Source organism: Cannabis sativa, chromosome 1, assembly GCF_029168945.1.
Source record: "Cannabis sativa cultivar Pink pepper isolate KNU-18-1 chromosome 1, ASM2916894v1, whole genome shotgun sequence".
In the NCBI taxonomy this organism is placed as follows: Eukaryota; Viridiplantae; Streptophyta; class Magnoliopsida; order Rosales; family Cannabaceae; genus Cannabis; species Cannabis sativa.
Window position 1 is genome coordinate 39,820,830 of NC_083601.1, and position 16,367 is coordinate 39,837,196.

The 16,367-nt window shown below is 31.8% G+C and overlaps 1 protein-coding gene across 1 annotated transcript; it reads right to left on the minus strand.

The window, feature by feature from the left end:
• Nucleotides 1-1,053: 1,053 nt before the first annotated feature.
• LOC115708154 (sulfite exporter TauE/SafE family protein 5) lies at nucleotides 1,054-3,827 on the minus strand. The gene is made up of 4 exons (XM_030636364.2): nucleotides 2,898-3,827; nucleotides 2,069-2,203; nucleotides 1,794-1,946; nucleotides 1,054-1,511 (listed from the first exon to the last, which is right to left on the minus strand). Exons 1-4 carry the CDS (start codon nucleotides 3,690-3,692, stop codon nucleotides 1,203-1,205), a joined length of 1,392 nt encoding a protein of 463 aa, XP_030492224.2. The 5' UTR covers nucleotides 3,693-3,827; the 3' UTR covers nucleotides 1,054-1,202.
• Between the last annotated feature and the right edge of the window lie 12,540 nt (nucleotides 3,828-16,367).

Here is a 16,367-nt window from a genome sequence, read left to right on the forward strand (position 1 = left end):
CATAACTTCTCTCTCTCTCTCTCTCTCTCTCTCTCTCTCTCTCTCTCTCTCTCTCCTTCCTTAGCATCAAAGCCCTAATATATTTTTTCAGACTTTTTCATCTCTTTCTCGTCCTTGGAAGGAGCTTCGGATCTCGACGGCAGTGGGCAGTGGACGACTGGGAAGCAACTTCGGATCTCGACGGCGGGCGGGCTGGAGCTATGGACAGTGGTCCATTCTCTCTTTCCCTACTCCTTTAAGTATATCTCTCTTTAGATCTAATTGGTTTCCTCCCTTGTTTATTCTCATCTGTGTATATATACGTATTAGTTTATATATGTTTGATTTTTCTTTTTTTGGTCAAAACAATGGTGGTGCTCTGGTTATTTGTTCTCATTTCAAATCTGTCTCACTCTCTGAAATTTGCAAAAGGAAAAGAAAATAGTACTGAGATTAGGGTGTTATAATTTTTGTTTGCTTAATTAGATTTAAGTATTCCCTAGCCCAAAAAAAAAAAGAGATTTTAAGTTTTTGTTGACGATTTGGTTAGCAGATGCAATAGACGGGGTTCGGAGTGTGGCTGGAAGAAAAAGACGAGGTGAGGAGGGGGTCGGGCTAGAGGAAGAAGACGAAGAAGAATAAGAAGAAAATTGAAAAAAAGAAAAAAAACAAATAAAATAAAATAAATTATAATTTTAAAATATTTTTTTATTTTTTTATTTTATTTTAAATTTTTTTAATTAAATTATTATTTAAACCAATTAAAAATTGACACGTGGCATTTTATTTGTGTTTAACGGATCAGTTAAGTTAGGGACCAACGGACAAATAAAAATTGGGACCTTAAGTATTTTCACAGCTAATTTTTGAGGTTGAGGACTAGTCGGCATCAACCTCAAGTTTTTGGGGACTTTTGCCGCAATTATCCCTTAAATTAATGATAATTGCTTCAAATTTTAAGCTACCCTAGTATACGTAATTGCACGTGTTACTTGGCTTATGAAAATTTGTAATTTGAGGTACTTTTAGGACCTCAAGTATGCAGGTGTATACCCCATTGATGGCACTATTAGGTACTGTTTTGAGGTCCTTTTATACATCATCCATAAAAAAAATGATTTCAAAACACAAAGGCAAATTTCAGGTTATCTTGAACTGAAGTCGTTGATATATAATAAGCTAAAGATCTAGTGAAAAAAAAAACCTAAGTGCAAAAACTATTTCTAGCAAGGTGGTTTGAACCCCATGTACTCTCCGGAGGTATAGCTTCTCCAAACATCAAGAGCTCCGAAGCTGGTCATCAAAACCGTGCTCAGAGTCATTACAATACTGACTGAGAACACAATGAGAGATGCTCTTCCATATTGCTGAATAGCCTTCTGAACCACTACCAATCCCAGAAGCGATGCAACAAAACAGACGCAGGAGAAGATTAGAGCAACATCTGTGTGTTCCATGCCCAACATCAGATACTGAAAGGCTGACATGGAAGATGAGAAGAAAACCATGAATGAACAGGTTGCTGCTGTTACCTGCCCAAACGTACAGAGAGTATGGAATGGAATTGAGTGATTAAATATACTCATTTAATATCTTGTGTTTTTCTCCAAAAATATATATTGTAATACTCATTTGGTACTTAATATTTTGAAATTGTACTCTAAAATCAAATATGTATGATGATTTCAAAATACAGTACCAAATAAAAATTATTAAAAATTTCAAGTAATAAATTTGTATTTAAAAAAATACAGAGTACCAAATGAATACACACCTGAAAATAATATTCAAAGATATGGATTTTGAATTTATACCTCGGGTACTATTCCAACTTGTATAAGAAGTGGACTTATTAGCATTCCACCTCCAATTCCAAAGACACCACCTAACATCCCTGCTAATAGTGCCATCAATGGGAAAAGGAATTTTTTGGACTGTTCAACTCGAGTTAGGCTGTCTTTGATGTCCTTCACAATTAGTTTTAGATTTACCAAAACAATTAGGAAGCATATAATTCTAGTTTTTAATATATGGAAATGAAGGCTCAAATGGGCAACTAATATTCTTTCTTGTCATTTCTTAAATGTACCTTCTGATTCAAGTTTTGACGTTGGGAGTTCTTTTTCTTCCATATAATCCAGGCAGTGTAAATCATGGCTAAAGGAACTTGCAACGAAGACAGTGTCCAGTAACCAATTCCACAAGGTTCTATGGTTGTAATTCCCTGCATACAGGCCCATTTTAAAATTATTCCTTTTCACTTGCTTCCACTCTTGCCATCTGATTTGGACCACAATCTATATAGCTATTGAAAATTGATATCCACTATAATGACTATCCTATGATTTTAATTTTGATTAAATTTCCACTAGTTAATTTTAATTATTTTTCTTTGAAGAAAGACAAAAAAAAAATATCTAGAATCTTTATGGATCAAATTCCACGTGGCTAGCACCATGTTTAACAAATCTATTCTGTATTTCTGATGGACCAAGATAAGATGACCTTAGACTCTAAAATTACATTCACTCAATTGGTGAAAAAGAGAAAAAGTAAAAATGGAATCATTCTTCTCCTATGTTAACTCCTACTTTTATTTATTATTTATTTATTTTTGAAATGGTCCTACTTTTAATTATTGACAATTATTTTTCCTCCTACTTTACATCCACATCTCGTATATTGAACTAACTTATACATCAAAATTCCGAATCTGAGAGAAACTGGCCAAATAAGATTTCAAGCATTCTACTTGTGTAAATACCATTAATTAATGAAGATAAAAAAAGTCAGTTGTGCTTTGTAAAATATTTTACCTTAATTTTTGTACTTTAATTAATAAGTTATAGCAAAAGATGTAATACAAAGAGCAATGAAGTTATAGAGATATAATAATAAAGTGAAAGTATAGTATGTACCTCTCCATAACGATTGCCACGAAGAAGATAGAGAAAACAAAAGGAACACCACACAAGGACCAAGACCCCCAGTTTCATCCATGGAAGTCCATGTTCACAATTTCTTTCTGAACCCAAAAGGGGTTCTTTAACACTACTATTGATCTCTTCATGATGAACTCCTTCAATAATATCTTTCCTAGAATCATTTTCCAAATCTGCACACGATCCCTGTCTCTCCATCACTACCGTTTCCAATGTCCAACACACAACCCCATTTCTACATGTCTTGGAGGTGGACCAAGCAAGAAAAATAGCGAAAAGAATGGTAATGAGCCATTCTGGGAACATAAGGTTACAAATGACCCCAATACTAACTCCAAGTAACATAGATGGTTGTGACAAAAGTGCTATATCAAAATCAATTAATGTCTTCCCACCAAACCTGGGAATAGTTGAGACCAAGTTACATATAACATTTGCAATTGAGGCTCCAGTGACCATGAAAGCTGAGAAGCTTGAAGCAGTTTTGAGGTCTAAGCCTGCAGTTATAGTTAGGATTGGTATGAAAAGACCACCACCACCAACTCCACCGGCGCTGGATATAGAGGCAGCTAAGAAACAGAGGACTCCAGCAAGAACAACGGGAGCTGACAATTTGAGTTGGGTGTCAGTGTCATGAGATTGTGGTTGATGAGTTTGGTTAAAGAGGTGGCTAATGTTGAAGATATCTGAGATGGGTTTAGATTGTTTTGCATAGGAATCATCGAAGGTGGTGAAAATAAGGAGGAGAATGATCAGCCATTTACTCTTCATTTGTGTCTCTGAAATTAAAGATTAATTAGATTAATGTGTATATATATATTGAAGGAGAGAAATGGTCTGGTTTGATGACACAGTGACAAAGGAGAGGAGAGCTGTGGTTATAGTGTTTTTGAGAAGAGCTGTAATAAGACATCTTATATATATAGTGACAAGGAACATGTGTCCCATGGAGCATGGAGCACTGGAGAACCCACATAAAGCCGAGAAAAAAAAATAAAGAGAAAAATGTATATATATTTTAGTTAATCATTTTTTTAATTAATTATAACAATTTTAGGGATTTTTTTATTTTTACAATTTAAAATAGTTTTTTTTTTTTTTTATTGCAACTAGCGCTGTAACTTAAATTGTAACAAAAAATCGTATAGAAATACTTATTGCAATTAGCGCTACTACCATTTTAGAAACCCAAACCGTAAATTATTTTTTTAAAAAATATTTAAGATAATATGCCTTCCACTTGCCTATCATCAAGTTACCAAATAACTTAATAATATGCCTATGGAAAAATTAAAAATTTTAATACGAAATATATATTATCCACTTGTCCTATAAAAAGGTAAAATTAAATTTAGTGGTTTGGTCACTAGCTAAATAACTAATTACTATGTTTCTTTTTTTCTTTTTTTTTTTATTAAATAAAAAAATGGAAGCAGTGATTACACGCTCGGCTAATTTAATTTGAAAATTATATATAATTTGTATAGAAATTTATTGAAGAATTTTGTTACTAATTTTTTTGAACAAGTAATTATTGATATATTCATATGGTTATTATATATTTTATCATGATTAATTGCTTGTTCTTTGATTTGGAAATGATGGAAACACAAAAATTGGATCTTATTGACTCCTAATGAGCTCCAAACTATGATATTTATTACTTAGTAATCCTAAATTTATAGATAAAAACAACTCACAATATTCCTAAACATATAAAATACACGGAAAACAAATTCTTAAAAAAAAACTATTTAATCAGATTTTTGCCCCGAACTATAATATATGTATTATTGTCTTTTTAAACTTTTCAGCTCATCAAAAATAATTTCTAACTATTCACAATATTATAAATTGACTTTTTTATCAAGTTTAGTTACACGTAGCAAACAAAATGATGATATAACTGACACGCCGGTACTATGTCAACAACACATGTGTTATTAATTTGAAAAAAAAATAATTTATAAATTTTTTAATTTAGTGTTCTATAATTTTTTAATTATTAATTGATTTTTAATTTAATAATTTTTTAAAAATGCAACACTTTTATATTTCTAATATTAAATGATACACGTGGCGTTGTTTATCATTAATTTTCTTTGATTGATAAAATTTGATAAAAGAAAAATTTACAATATTATGAATAACTAGTTTAAAGACTGTTTGTAACAAGTTAAAAGGTTCCTGAGCATAATAATATATATATCATAGTATAATGGATAAAAATTCTAAATAATAAAAAATAAAAGGGAAATTCGAAAAGGGAAATTTGAATATTTATGCATTTATTGAACTAAAATTGATCCATTAAACCAAATATATTCAACATTTGTAGAATAGGTTAATGTTTACTAAAACCCCATTTTACCCCTCTCATTCCAAAAAGTGGCTCTCTCTCTCTCTCTCTCTCTTGAACCCACTGAATCCACCACCACGACGGAAATCTCCACCGAACCCACCATCTGAGCACCACTCGACCCACCATCTGAGGACGAAGACCCACTCCACACACCACCCAGTCGACCCACCACGAACACGAACAATCATCAAATTAAGATTTCCTTCTATGGTATTTTTGAATATTTTTCTTATTGATTTAGGATTAAAATATTGTTTATTAATAGATTTAGAGTCTGATATGTGCATTTTGAATTAGATTTAGGGTTAGATTTGAATCTGTGATTTCTAGGTTAGAAAATGCATTTTTTAAGTAGGCTCGATGCAAGCCCGATGCAGGCCCAATGCATCGTGATGAGAAAAATTGAATCTGGGTTGAAGACAAAGGCCCGATATAGGGCCTGATGGCCAGTCCGATGGCTAGTCAATTTTTTGACCATCGGGCCCCATCGGACCCTATATCGGGCCTTTGTCTTCAACCCAGATCCAATTTTTTTTATCATGATGCATTGGGCCTGCATCGGACTTGCATCAGACCTACATCGGGCCTGTCTAGAAAATGCATTTTCTAACCCAAAAATCACAGATTCAAAAATACTAACCTTTGACATTGGGTCCGTGGGTCACGATGGTCGTCGAGAAAAGGGTCTTCAGTCCGTCAAACACGATGGTTGTCATTCACAATTTTCGTGGGTAGTGGAGAAAGGTGTTGTTTGGGTCGTGAGTCGTGGACATGGTCGTGGTGGTGGTTGGGTCGCGTAAATCCTCGGATGGAAAATTGGTGGTGGTTGGGTGTTAGAAAGATAATGGCTGTTTGAAAATGAGGAGTGTATTTTGGGAAAAAAATAAATGTTGACCTATTTAGCAAATATTAATACATATACGTTTAGGAGATTAATTTTAAGGTATTATATGCATAAAAAATCAAATTTCCCTTTGAAAGACTATGCATAAAAAACCCTAATATTTTATGCTTAAATTAATACATTTCAAAATTTGAAATATATGACCACTTTATGATAAACCCAAAAATACCCCTCTCATTTTCAAACCTCAACTCTCTCTCTTCCTCTATCTCTCTCAGTTCTATCTCAACATCACCCTCACTAAAAAACTTTCCTACCCCTCACCGCCGCTTACACCATTGGCCTCACCTCACCACCGCCTACACCATCGGCCTCACCTCACCGCCGCCACACAGACCGCCTCACCCCACCGTGAACTCGAGATGTCGAAGGTAATCTTCGACCCAATTTTTTTTATCATTATTATTGTTTTATTTTTGTCATTGATAGGTATTGATTTGTTAGATTTATGGTTCGATTTAGGTTCAGATCTGCGATTTGGGGAAGATGAAGGCCTGAGGGTTCCGATGGGGAACCCGATGAGGTCCGATGCATGCTTAAAAAAATTAAATTTTATTGTGTCCGATGGGGTCCGATTGCTATGTAAAAATTCAATTTTTTTACATCTGTGTCCGATGGGTCTGATGAGGAACCTGATGGGGTCCGATTCATGTTAAAAAAAAAAAAACAAATTTCATTGTGTCCGATGGGTCCGATGTCTGGGGGGGGTCTGATGCATGTTTTAAAAATCAAAATTTTAAGGTGTCCGATGTGTAACCCGATGGGGTCCGATTGCTATGTTAAAATTTAATTTTTTGTATTTGTGTCTAATGGGGAGAGGAGTAATGTAAATGGGAGTATTTTAGGAATATTGTAAAATGTGTCATATCCCATAAATATTACGTGTTATGTGTTTAGGATAAAAATATTAAGTATTTGTAAGCATAAAAAGTTAAATTTTCCAAATAAAATAAGGAAAAAAAACCCATTATATGCCGATCTAGTTGATGAGTCGATGACTGCCCAGTGCCCAGTGCCCAGTGCTTACTAAGGAACACCACCGACAATGGCTGGATGAGAGCTCCATCAAAGCATCGCCATGCGTGGTGGTTGTTCTTGATCGATGGTGTTGTATGAGGGAGAGAACGACGAGATCTGAAAGTTCTTGAGAAAGGAAACACGAAAGTGCAACTCACTTGGCTCAAAGAGGCTCGGAGTTGGCCAAATCGAAGTTGAGAAGCCTTGGTTCTGGCAAGCTCCTGACAAAAGTGAAATGGTGACGGGGGACTACGGGGTTGGAATTTTTAAGGTATAGGAATCCATTTTTGGGGTTCGTGTGGGCTAAAAAGGACCCAAGGTGGTCTGTTCGGTCCTTGACTCTAGCGAGCCCAGTTCTTAATAGCGACAAAAGGGGGGTTCGTGTGGGCTACAGGGGACTGGATGTGGTCCCTTTCGTGTGGGTTTAAAAAAGAAGGTGTGGATTTAGAGAGGAAAAAAGGTGAAGAAGAAGGTTCTGGTGTTAGGTTATTTTTAGCTTAATTTTTGGGTCACTTTTTGTAGTTATTTTTATTCTTTGTTATTATTTTTAGAATAGAATTATGCTTGTTTTCTTTGATTTCAGGTTTTGACACTTGGATTGTACAAATTGATCAAATTTTGAAAAACAACGATCTATAAAGTAGAAAAAATTTTGTAAGAAAATAAAGCTGAAAATTTAAGCCTAAATTTTACTATGTTATGTTCATATTTTGGAAAAAGTCAAAACATAAAAGTTTTAGATATCTTTTTTAGCTTTCCAACGCACCTAGAATTAGCTCATTTGGAGTTGGCATTTGAAGGTTGTGCACATTTTACTGAGAGAGGTTGAAGTAGAAAATAAACTAGTCGCGACTAGGTTTTTCATGGTTGCCACGAATTATGTGATCATGACTATACTAGCAACTATGGAGTTTAGGCAAAAAGCTTGTTTTTCAAGATTAGCATATGGTCGCGACTAGGCTTTAGGTAGTCGCAACTATGGGTTAAAGATGAGATTTTTGGGCACTTTTGTAATTTTGCCATTCGAGATATTTGTATTATTTTCTATATAAGGGTTTTGTGTTTTAGAAGCAAAACACTCAGAAATTAAACCTTAGAACTGAAGAATGAGGCAAAGAAAGCAATTGTGGTGATCCGGAGCAAGATCACCAACTAGTTCTTTCTTCTCCCTTTTATGTCTTTATGTTAATTTCTGTTTCAATTTTTATTATGGATGAGAACATGAGTTTTATGAACTAAATCCCAATTTAGGGAATATGATGAATGTTAGATGATGTTTCTTCAATTTAGTTAATGTGATTATTAATTTTTCTTCCTTATATTGTGTGATTTGTTCTTATTTATTTCAATTACACATTTTAGACTGGTCATCTTAAATGTGATTTATGATCCTAATATGAAATGTGAGAAGTGAATATTATGAATGCTCTAATAGGAAAAACATAAGTTTTGATGTAAAACGAGAGTATTTACATAGCTTATGTGATTTTTAGATTCTGAATTTAATACAAGTTGTATGTTAATTTACTTTAGAGATGCAAGTAGATAATATATGATTTATGACCTTAATGATCTGAGAAAAGTTAGGGTTGATTTGATAATCTGTCATCTCCAAAAGGGAGATACTTGATAATTAACATTAACAATTGGGAAACTGAACTAAGAACTAACGAGATTCATATTCTTAAATATTCATCCATAGTTAATTACACTTTTTATTGTTATTTTCCTGCTTTTTAATTTTTAATTATTCAACTTATTTATTATCGATTCTGCTAAATAGAAACAAGAATTTAATTGATTGGTACTTAACTACAGTCCTCGTAAGAGCGTTCTCACATATCTGAGTATTATTTGTTGAAACGATACGTATACTTGCATGCATAGGCGGACCCACATTGTAGCGAGGGGGGGGCAGTCGCCCCCCCTGAAAAAAAAAATCGAGAAAAAAATGTATATGTATTTTAATTAGTTACAACATATATTTGTATTAAAAGATGATATTTATAGACATAATAGTAACCTTGGTGTAATGGTTAAGGTAGTTGGTAAATAGGTTAGAGAGTAAAGGTTCAAACCCCACTAACTACACTTTATATTTTCTTTTTAAATTTATTTACGCCCCCCCTCACTTTAAATTCTGGGTCCGCCACTGCTTGCATGTTGAATTTATCACAACATCTGGTATTTTTGTCCAGAAGAAGAAACACAAAAGAAAAGAAATAAGAAAACAAAAAAGGAAAAAAAAGAAAAAAGGAAATAGAATATTTTTTAAACATATTTTTTTTATAATATTTTAATAATTAATAATATGTGGACCACTAAAATTTGCCACGTATACATTAAGTACACTGTGGTATGTCCATTGTGCCACTTAACTAAAATTTTTGAATAGAAGGCCAAATAGCATAAAAAAAGTAAGGTTTGGCTAATTTTACCGTCAAAAAATCTATTTATGGGTTTAAGTATGACAAATCGTTTAATTTAAATAGTTTTATTGCGAATATATTTATTTTTTCTTGGTAAAACTAAATGCATTAAATTTGGTGGGTTCTAGTCATGAGCCTAATCCACCTTAATTTAGGGTCATATCCACTTGGCATGCCTAGCCCGCACATTAATTAGCAGGAAATTAAAAATTCTAGAAATCCAAAGCAAATTATAATTGAAAAGCTCGTAGGAGCATCTCCAATGGGAGTGCTCATGGGAGAGTGGTCTTGCCATATATGTGTTGGAAATTATTTTACCAGGATCTTAGATCTACTCACAAGTATGTTTATTAACATCCTAAATATGAACTTTCTAAAACGGTGAAATAAACACATATAAAGTTTAAGAAACCTTACATTGGGTGCAGCGGAATATAATGACTCCTTCCGTTCAGATATCTAGCCCTTGATTCCTTTCTGTAGCAGAGCATTATTAATATCTGAACCTGGATCTCTTTCTCTGAATCTTTGATGCTGAAGCTCCTTTGCTGATGATCTTTCTTCACGATCTTCCTCACTATGATTGAGGTATCACTTGATGTGTGTGGGCACTACTCAAATCACTAAGGATTTCGAAATTCTAAGGAAGAAGAGAGAGAGTGGTCAGCTAAAGATAGGGAGAGAGAAGGCTCAGTTTTTCTCTGAAGGAAAAATAGAAAATTTAAGTGTAATTTTCCTGAAGCCTTCACTATCTATTTATAGCATTCCACTAGGGTTAGGTTTGAATTATTTGGCATTAAAATAATGAAAATATCAGTTTAAATTTCCTACAAAAGTGGCAGGCCATACACTTAGTGGATTGGGCCTTGCTTTTTGCAATTTTGCAATTTTAACACCTTTTGTATCTGATTTTCTCAAAAATGCCAATTTCCTAATTCAACCATTTAAATGCCAATTCTAACTATTTAATAACTATAAATAATTATTAAATAATATTGTCATTTATCATATTCATTAATTGAACCATACAAAGTATCATAATTAACAAATATGCCCCTATAAACTCTTTCTTTACAATTTCGCCCTTACTTAGTGAAAAATTCACAAATAGACATAGTCTAATTTGAGAATTATAATTGATTAATCAAAACCAATTACATGAGTCTTACAAGCAATATTATCTCAACTAGTGGGGGGACCATGGGTCTATATAACCGAGCTTCCAATAAGTAGATCAAGAATTTAACACTAAAATTCACTAACTTATTAATTCTTCGTTGAATCCACGCATAGAACTTAGAATTGCACTCTCAGTATATAGAATGCTCTATATGTTCCACCATATAGACACATCATTAGTTATCCATTGTTATAATCCTAATTTGATCAATGATCCTCTATATGAATGATCTACACTGTAAAGGGATTAGATTACTACACCCTACAATGTATTTATTCCTTAAAACACTTGACCCCGTATAAATGATATTTCAGCTTATGTGAAATGAGTACTCCACCATTTATGTTCGTTTGGTCAAGCTCGAAGGAGATCATCCTTTGCTTACTATTCGCCAGATAGAAGCTATAGATTCCATGTTTATGATAGCGCTCCCACTCAATTGCACTACCGTGTTCCCAAAATGTACGTATCACCCTGACCTAAAAGTAGGCTTAACTAACAAATCAAAGAACACGAATAGCCTTTCAAGATTGAGCCTAATCATATCTGGATTAAGATCATTTGATCTAGGATCAACTAGGCGATATTGACTTGAATAGATTTTACGGTAAGTTTAATTAAATCTAAGTCAAAGTTCAATATCGGTCCCTTCCGATGCATACTCCATGCATCCAACTTTGAGCTTTACTTTAACCAATGTTCTGGAAAGAACATAGTATTTCTCCAAATACAAGTAAACTCTTGTTGTAGATTATCATATCAGTAAAACCCTATGTCTGATAAATCTAGGAAACTTTATTCACATAGTTATGTTTACTTTCCAATGTGTTGACGACACAATAAACAGGATCAAGTATGTGAAAAGGGTTTCAGATGAATTTATACATTATGTACATATAATCATGAAATAAATCATGTGAACCATGCAACATTAAATGTTATTTCTGATCTATATTAATAAACAAATCTGATTATATTGAAATGAGTTTTATTTAGGGCATAAAACCCTACAAACTCCCACTTGCACTAATATAAAACAAAAAGTGCGTTTCAAATAATCTCAACACATTGATATGCAAATCAAGTGTAGTAGTAGTAAACTCCTCGTAATAGGATCTGAAAGGTTGAATTAACCACAACCTTTTCTCCACCATTACTCTTCCTTTAATCACAAAATCATTGATAATGTGAAATTCCTCTCTATATGTCTACTCTCTTGGGATACTGGATTCTATACCTTTGGCAACTACTTTTGGTTAATCAGGAAATTAACACTAGTAGTTTAAGGCAATTTGGAATGGTGCCAAAGATGTATAGAACTTTCCTTAGACTGAATAAGTAACTTTCCCGCGACTTTAACATTCGGTCTCTCTCGGTAGACTTAGAGAATTCGGATAGGTTTTTACACTTCTCCAAAATCACTATTCCACCCCCAGAGTAACCACCATCTTATCAGAAAGATTTACTAGCACATAGGCAAATTTCGAAATCTGATATGGTGTAGTCTAAGAGTTTTAAACACACCCTTATAGACTAACATATAGTTCCTCTTCTTAATCTTAAAATTTACTTGATTGTCTTCCAATGTTCTTCTCCTGGATTAATCTGATACCTACTCATTACTCCCACTCAACAGCAAATGTCTGGTCTAAGGCATACAAAAGCATATCTAAGACCTCTCACTGTTGATATAAGAAATTCTTTCATGGCTTCATCTTTTCGGAATAGTTAAGACTTTTCCTTAGATAAATAAAATCTATACCTAAGAAGTTGTGAAGCTTCTATAGATTGCCATTAGAAAGAAAATGCTTCAGCATTTTACTAAAGTAAGTTGCTTGCATTAGAGTAAGTAATTACCAGGTATACCATAAGCCATAGGTTTAGATAAACTCAAACCTATAATGCTAGGAACGGGGAAGTTTGTTAAGTCCATAGAATAGACTTATTAACTAAAATTTCCTTTTATGTCCTTGTAATAGAAAACTTTAGGTTACTCCATGTGAATGGATTAAACCATAGTTCTATTGGCTTTCTTCTTAGTTTCTTATCTTGACAATCCATTACTTGTTTAAACTCACAATGGATTTTAATCACTAGTGTCTCCCAAGTCATAAGAAGGTGAGTTCCTAGAAACTCTCCCACTACGACAAGGCACCGTGAATTATGTCTAAGAAAACTAAATGGTATTGATCTCTTCGGTTGTGACAAGACAACAGAGGCAGTGGGATCATCATATGTTATATAAGATGATAGAACACTTTTGGAATCAAGAATTAGATATCTCCTTTATTTGCTACTTGTTTTCAGACTTAGTCATTATCTTAGAAAAGTAGTATTTGTTTGAACAAAAACTTTCTTATCTATTGACAATGGGATGGTCCACCCCTAATCACTTAGAATAGCTAACAAACCATGGTTAATGGTTCTAGCTTTTCTTAAGATTTTGATTAGGTCATCCATGAATCTAGTAATGATTTACATTAAGTATACAACCATTACATCATTCTGAAATTGTATTACCATAGAAGGAATTAGGCAACGACTAGTAACTAATCATCAACATGCAACTCGAAATTTCTGGGGAGGTAAGTTTGGATATAATTCAAAAATCAATGTAATGATCTTTGAACTGCATATCTACTAACTATTTCTCCACCCCTATCAGTTCGCAAGATCTTTAACCACATACCTTAATGGTGTTTAACCATTGCTAGAAATTGATGAAATTTTTCAAGCATTTCAAATTTCTTTGCATAAGGTATAATCTAGAGTTATCGTTTTAAGAATACAACGAAAAACTCATATCCACCCCCGAATGTACATCCATCTCGCGAATGAGATGAACTACTTTCGATGGATATAGGCATATTAACTCTTTGCAGAGATTGATCTTGTCAAAACCACTATGAACAAGATACAAATGCCATAGATTAAAAAAAAATGTGGTAGTGTCTTTGGATGATATAGGTTTAGTTACATCAAAGAGTTCTTAGAATACTTCAAGTGGATCCTGGTCACAGAATCACCTAACTCACATTCCATACAGTTTTAATCCATTAATAAAAGATGGATATTAAACACTTGAGAAAGTGTAACTGTATTGTATTCTGGAATTAGAAATTTAAGAAAATTTCTATTTGGAATCTAAAATTAAAGTCAAAGACTTAAATTTATACCAAATATAATGAGTAATTCTATCTTGGACCAAAGACTACTAATACAAACTCTAAGTCAGATTTGCCCATACAAGTAGGAGATTTCTAAGATTGAGGATTTATATCAATTGGGAATAGAATTTCGGGATTATAATCATATGCGTCATATAAAATGACATGAAATGATTTATAGACCATTCATCCAATGATATGTTTTGAAAGCTAATTCGAAATGAATAAGCTAAGAGGAATTAGGATAATTTCGTTTAAAATAAGAATCCAACGATGCTTCGATTAGCGAAAGTCAAAGTAATCTTATTTATATAATCTTCTTGTTTCATATCGTAAAAATACTAGTCTAAGGTGTCATCAATTGATGAACAGTTAGATGTCGCATGTACAATATTTATCTTTCGAAATCTAACACTATTATGTATGTCTAATGGTGAAAATCCACTAGGGATTTATCTCATTAGATAAACAAGCCAAGTTAGACCAACAATGAAGATTCGAAATTAAACTACAACTTAATAACGAAAATAACATGGTTCAATATAAATTCATACACAATTCGTAAATTATAAGCATATAGCAAGTAGGAATGACAAGTGAAAATACTAAAACTTACAATCCTAAATAATTTCCAAGGTTTTCAACAAACCGATACAAAGGTCCCGGTAGGCGAGAGTCAAAGCATCATTTATTGAATAGAGTTGTCAGCTCATCTAAAATAGAAACCATTCTAGCAACCTTTTATTCGATCAAAATAAGAATCCAACGTTGTCCCGGTAGGCGAGAGTCAAGGTTATTCTCATTTTATGAGCTTCTACCATTGTTTCATGTTTCATAAGTTTATCTCTAAGTAGTCACCGTAGGGAGAGTCTAATAGAGACGAAAACTTACAAAACACTTATCAAATGAAATCTTACGGTGTTAAATGCGTTCAACGAATAACCATCCATAGGGGGACGAAGTCTAGCGTCTCGAGGTTATATTGAAAACATTTAACTTTTGTAAGACCAACAATGGAGATCGAATATCTTAATAATAATCAAGCTCATTATTTAAAGTGAGTTGTATTTTCTTTGATTCTCTTTATTTATTCTATTTATTTTAAATATATATTTATTTAATTAAAATTTCCAATTTAGAATGAAAAATTCTAAATATAAATTTTAATTTAATATTTATAAATTTTACTTAGATGGATATGAAATAATATGAATTATTTCCATCTTAGTAATAATTTCCAATAAATATTTAGAAAAATATTCAATTTAAGTTGTTACAAAATTAATTTAAATTAATTTACAACTCAAATTTAATTTTCTATAAATATATATTGCATTTCGAAAAATTAAAGTATATAAGAATACAATTTTCGAAAAATGCATATTAAAATAAAAAAAAATCCTGGAAAAATTATTCTAATTTAATGTTGGCCCAAAATTAATTAATAAAATTAATTTACAACAAAAAATATAATTTTCCTATTTAATTAAATATATAAGAAAAATTTCAAATATTTAAGTATGATGATGAAAATCAACTTAAATATTAATTTTCTATTTAATTAAATACACTAGAAAAATACTTCAAGCAAAAATATAATCTATCTAGATTTTTCTTTGACTAATTAATTCAATTTCTAATAATATACTTTAATTTAATTTATTTTAAATTAATCAATAAATGAAAAAATCATTGATTTAAGTTGATCCAAGAATTAATTAAAATAAATAATTAATTTACAACTTAATCTATTTTTCAAGATAAAATTCGAAATTCTAGCATTTAAGAAATGCAATTTCGAAAATTGATTAATAAAATAAAAAATAAATATATTTTGAAAATTATTTAAATTTAGTTGAAAAATTAAATTTCAACTAAAAATAATTTTCTTTTTAATTAAATGTCATGAAAAAGAAATATTTAAGTATGATGATTAAATCAACTTAGATATTTTATTTTCAAATTAATTAAATGTATTAAATTCAAGAAATAAATAATTAAGTGTAGAGAAGGCTTAATTATTAATCTCTAGTTTAATACTAGGAAAAATATACTTAAAATAAATTGTACCAAAATTAATTATATAAATAATTAATTTCACAATTTATAATATTTTCCTATTTAATATTAGAAATAATAAGTAGTCTAGAAATAACTATCTAGAAAATATCTTATTTGACTAAGTATCTTTTCCACAAAATTTGAAAAAATATCTAATTTAAGTCGTATTAGAAAAAATCTAGAACCTAAATATTTTTCAAATTTAAATTTAATTAAATATCAAAAATTAAGTTGTAACCACTTAATTTGAAAATATTCCATTTTAAGTTAATATTTGAAAAGATATTAACTTAAAAAATATCTAAAGAATCTTAATAACCAATGCC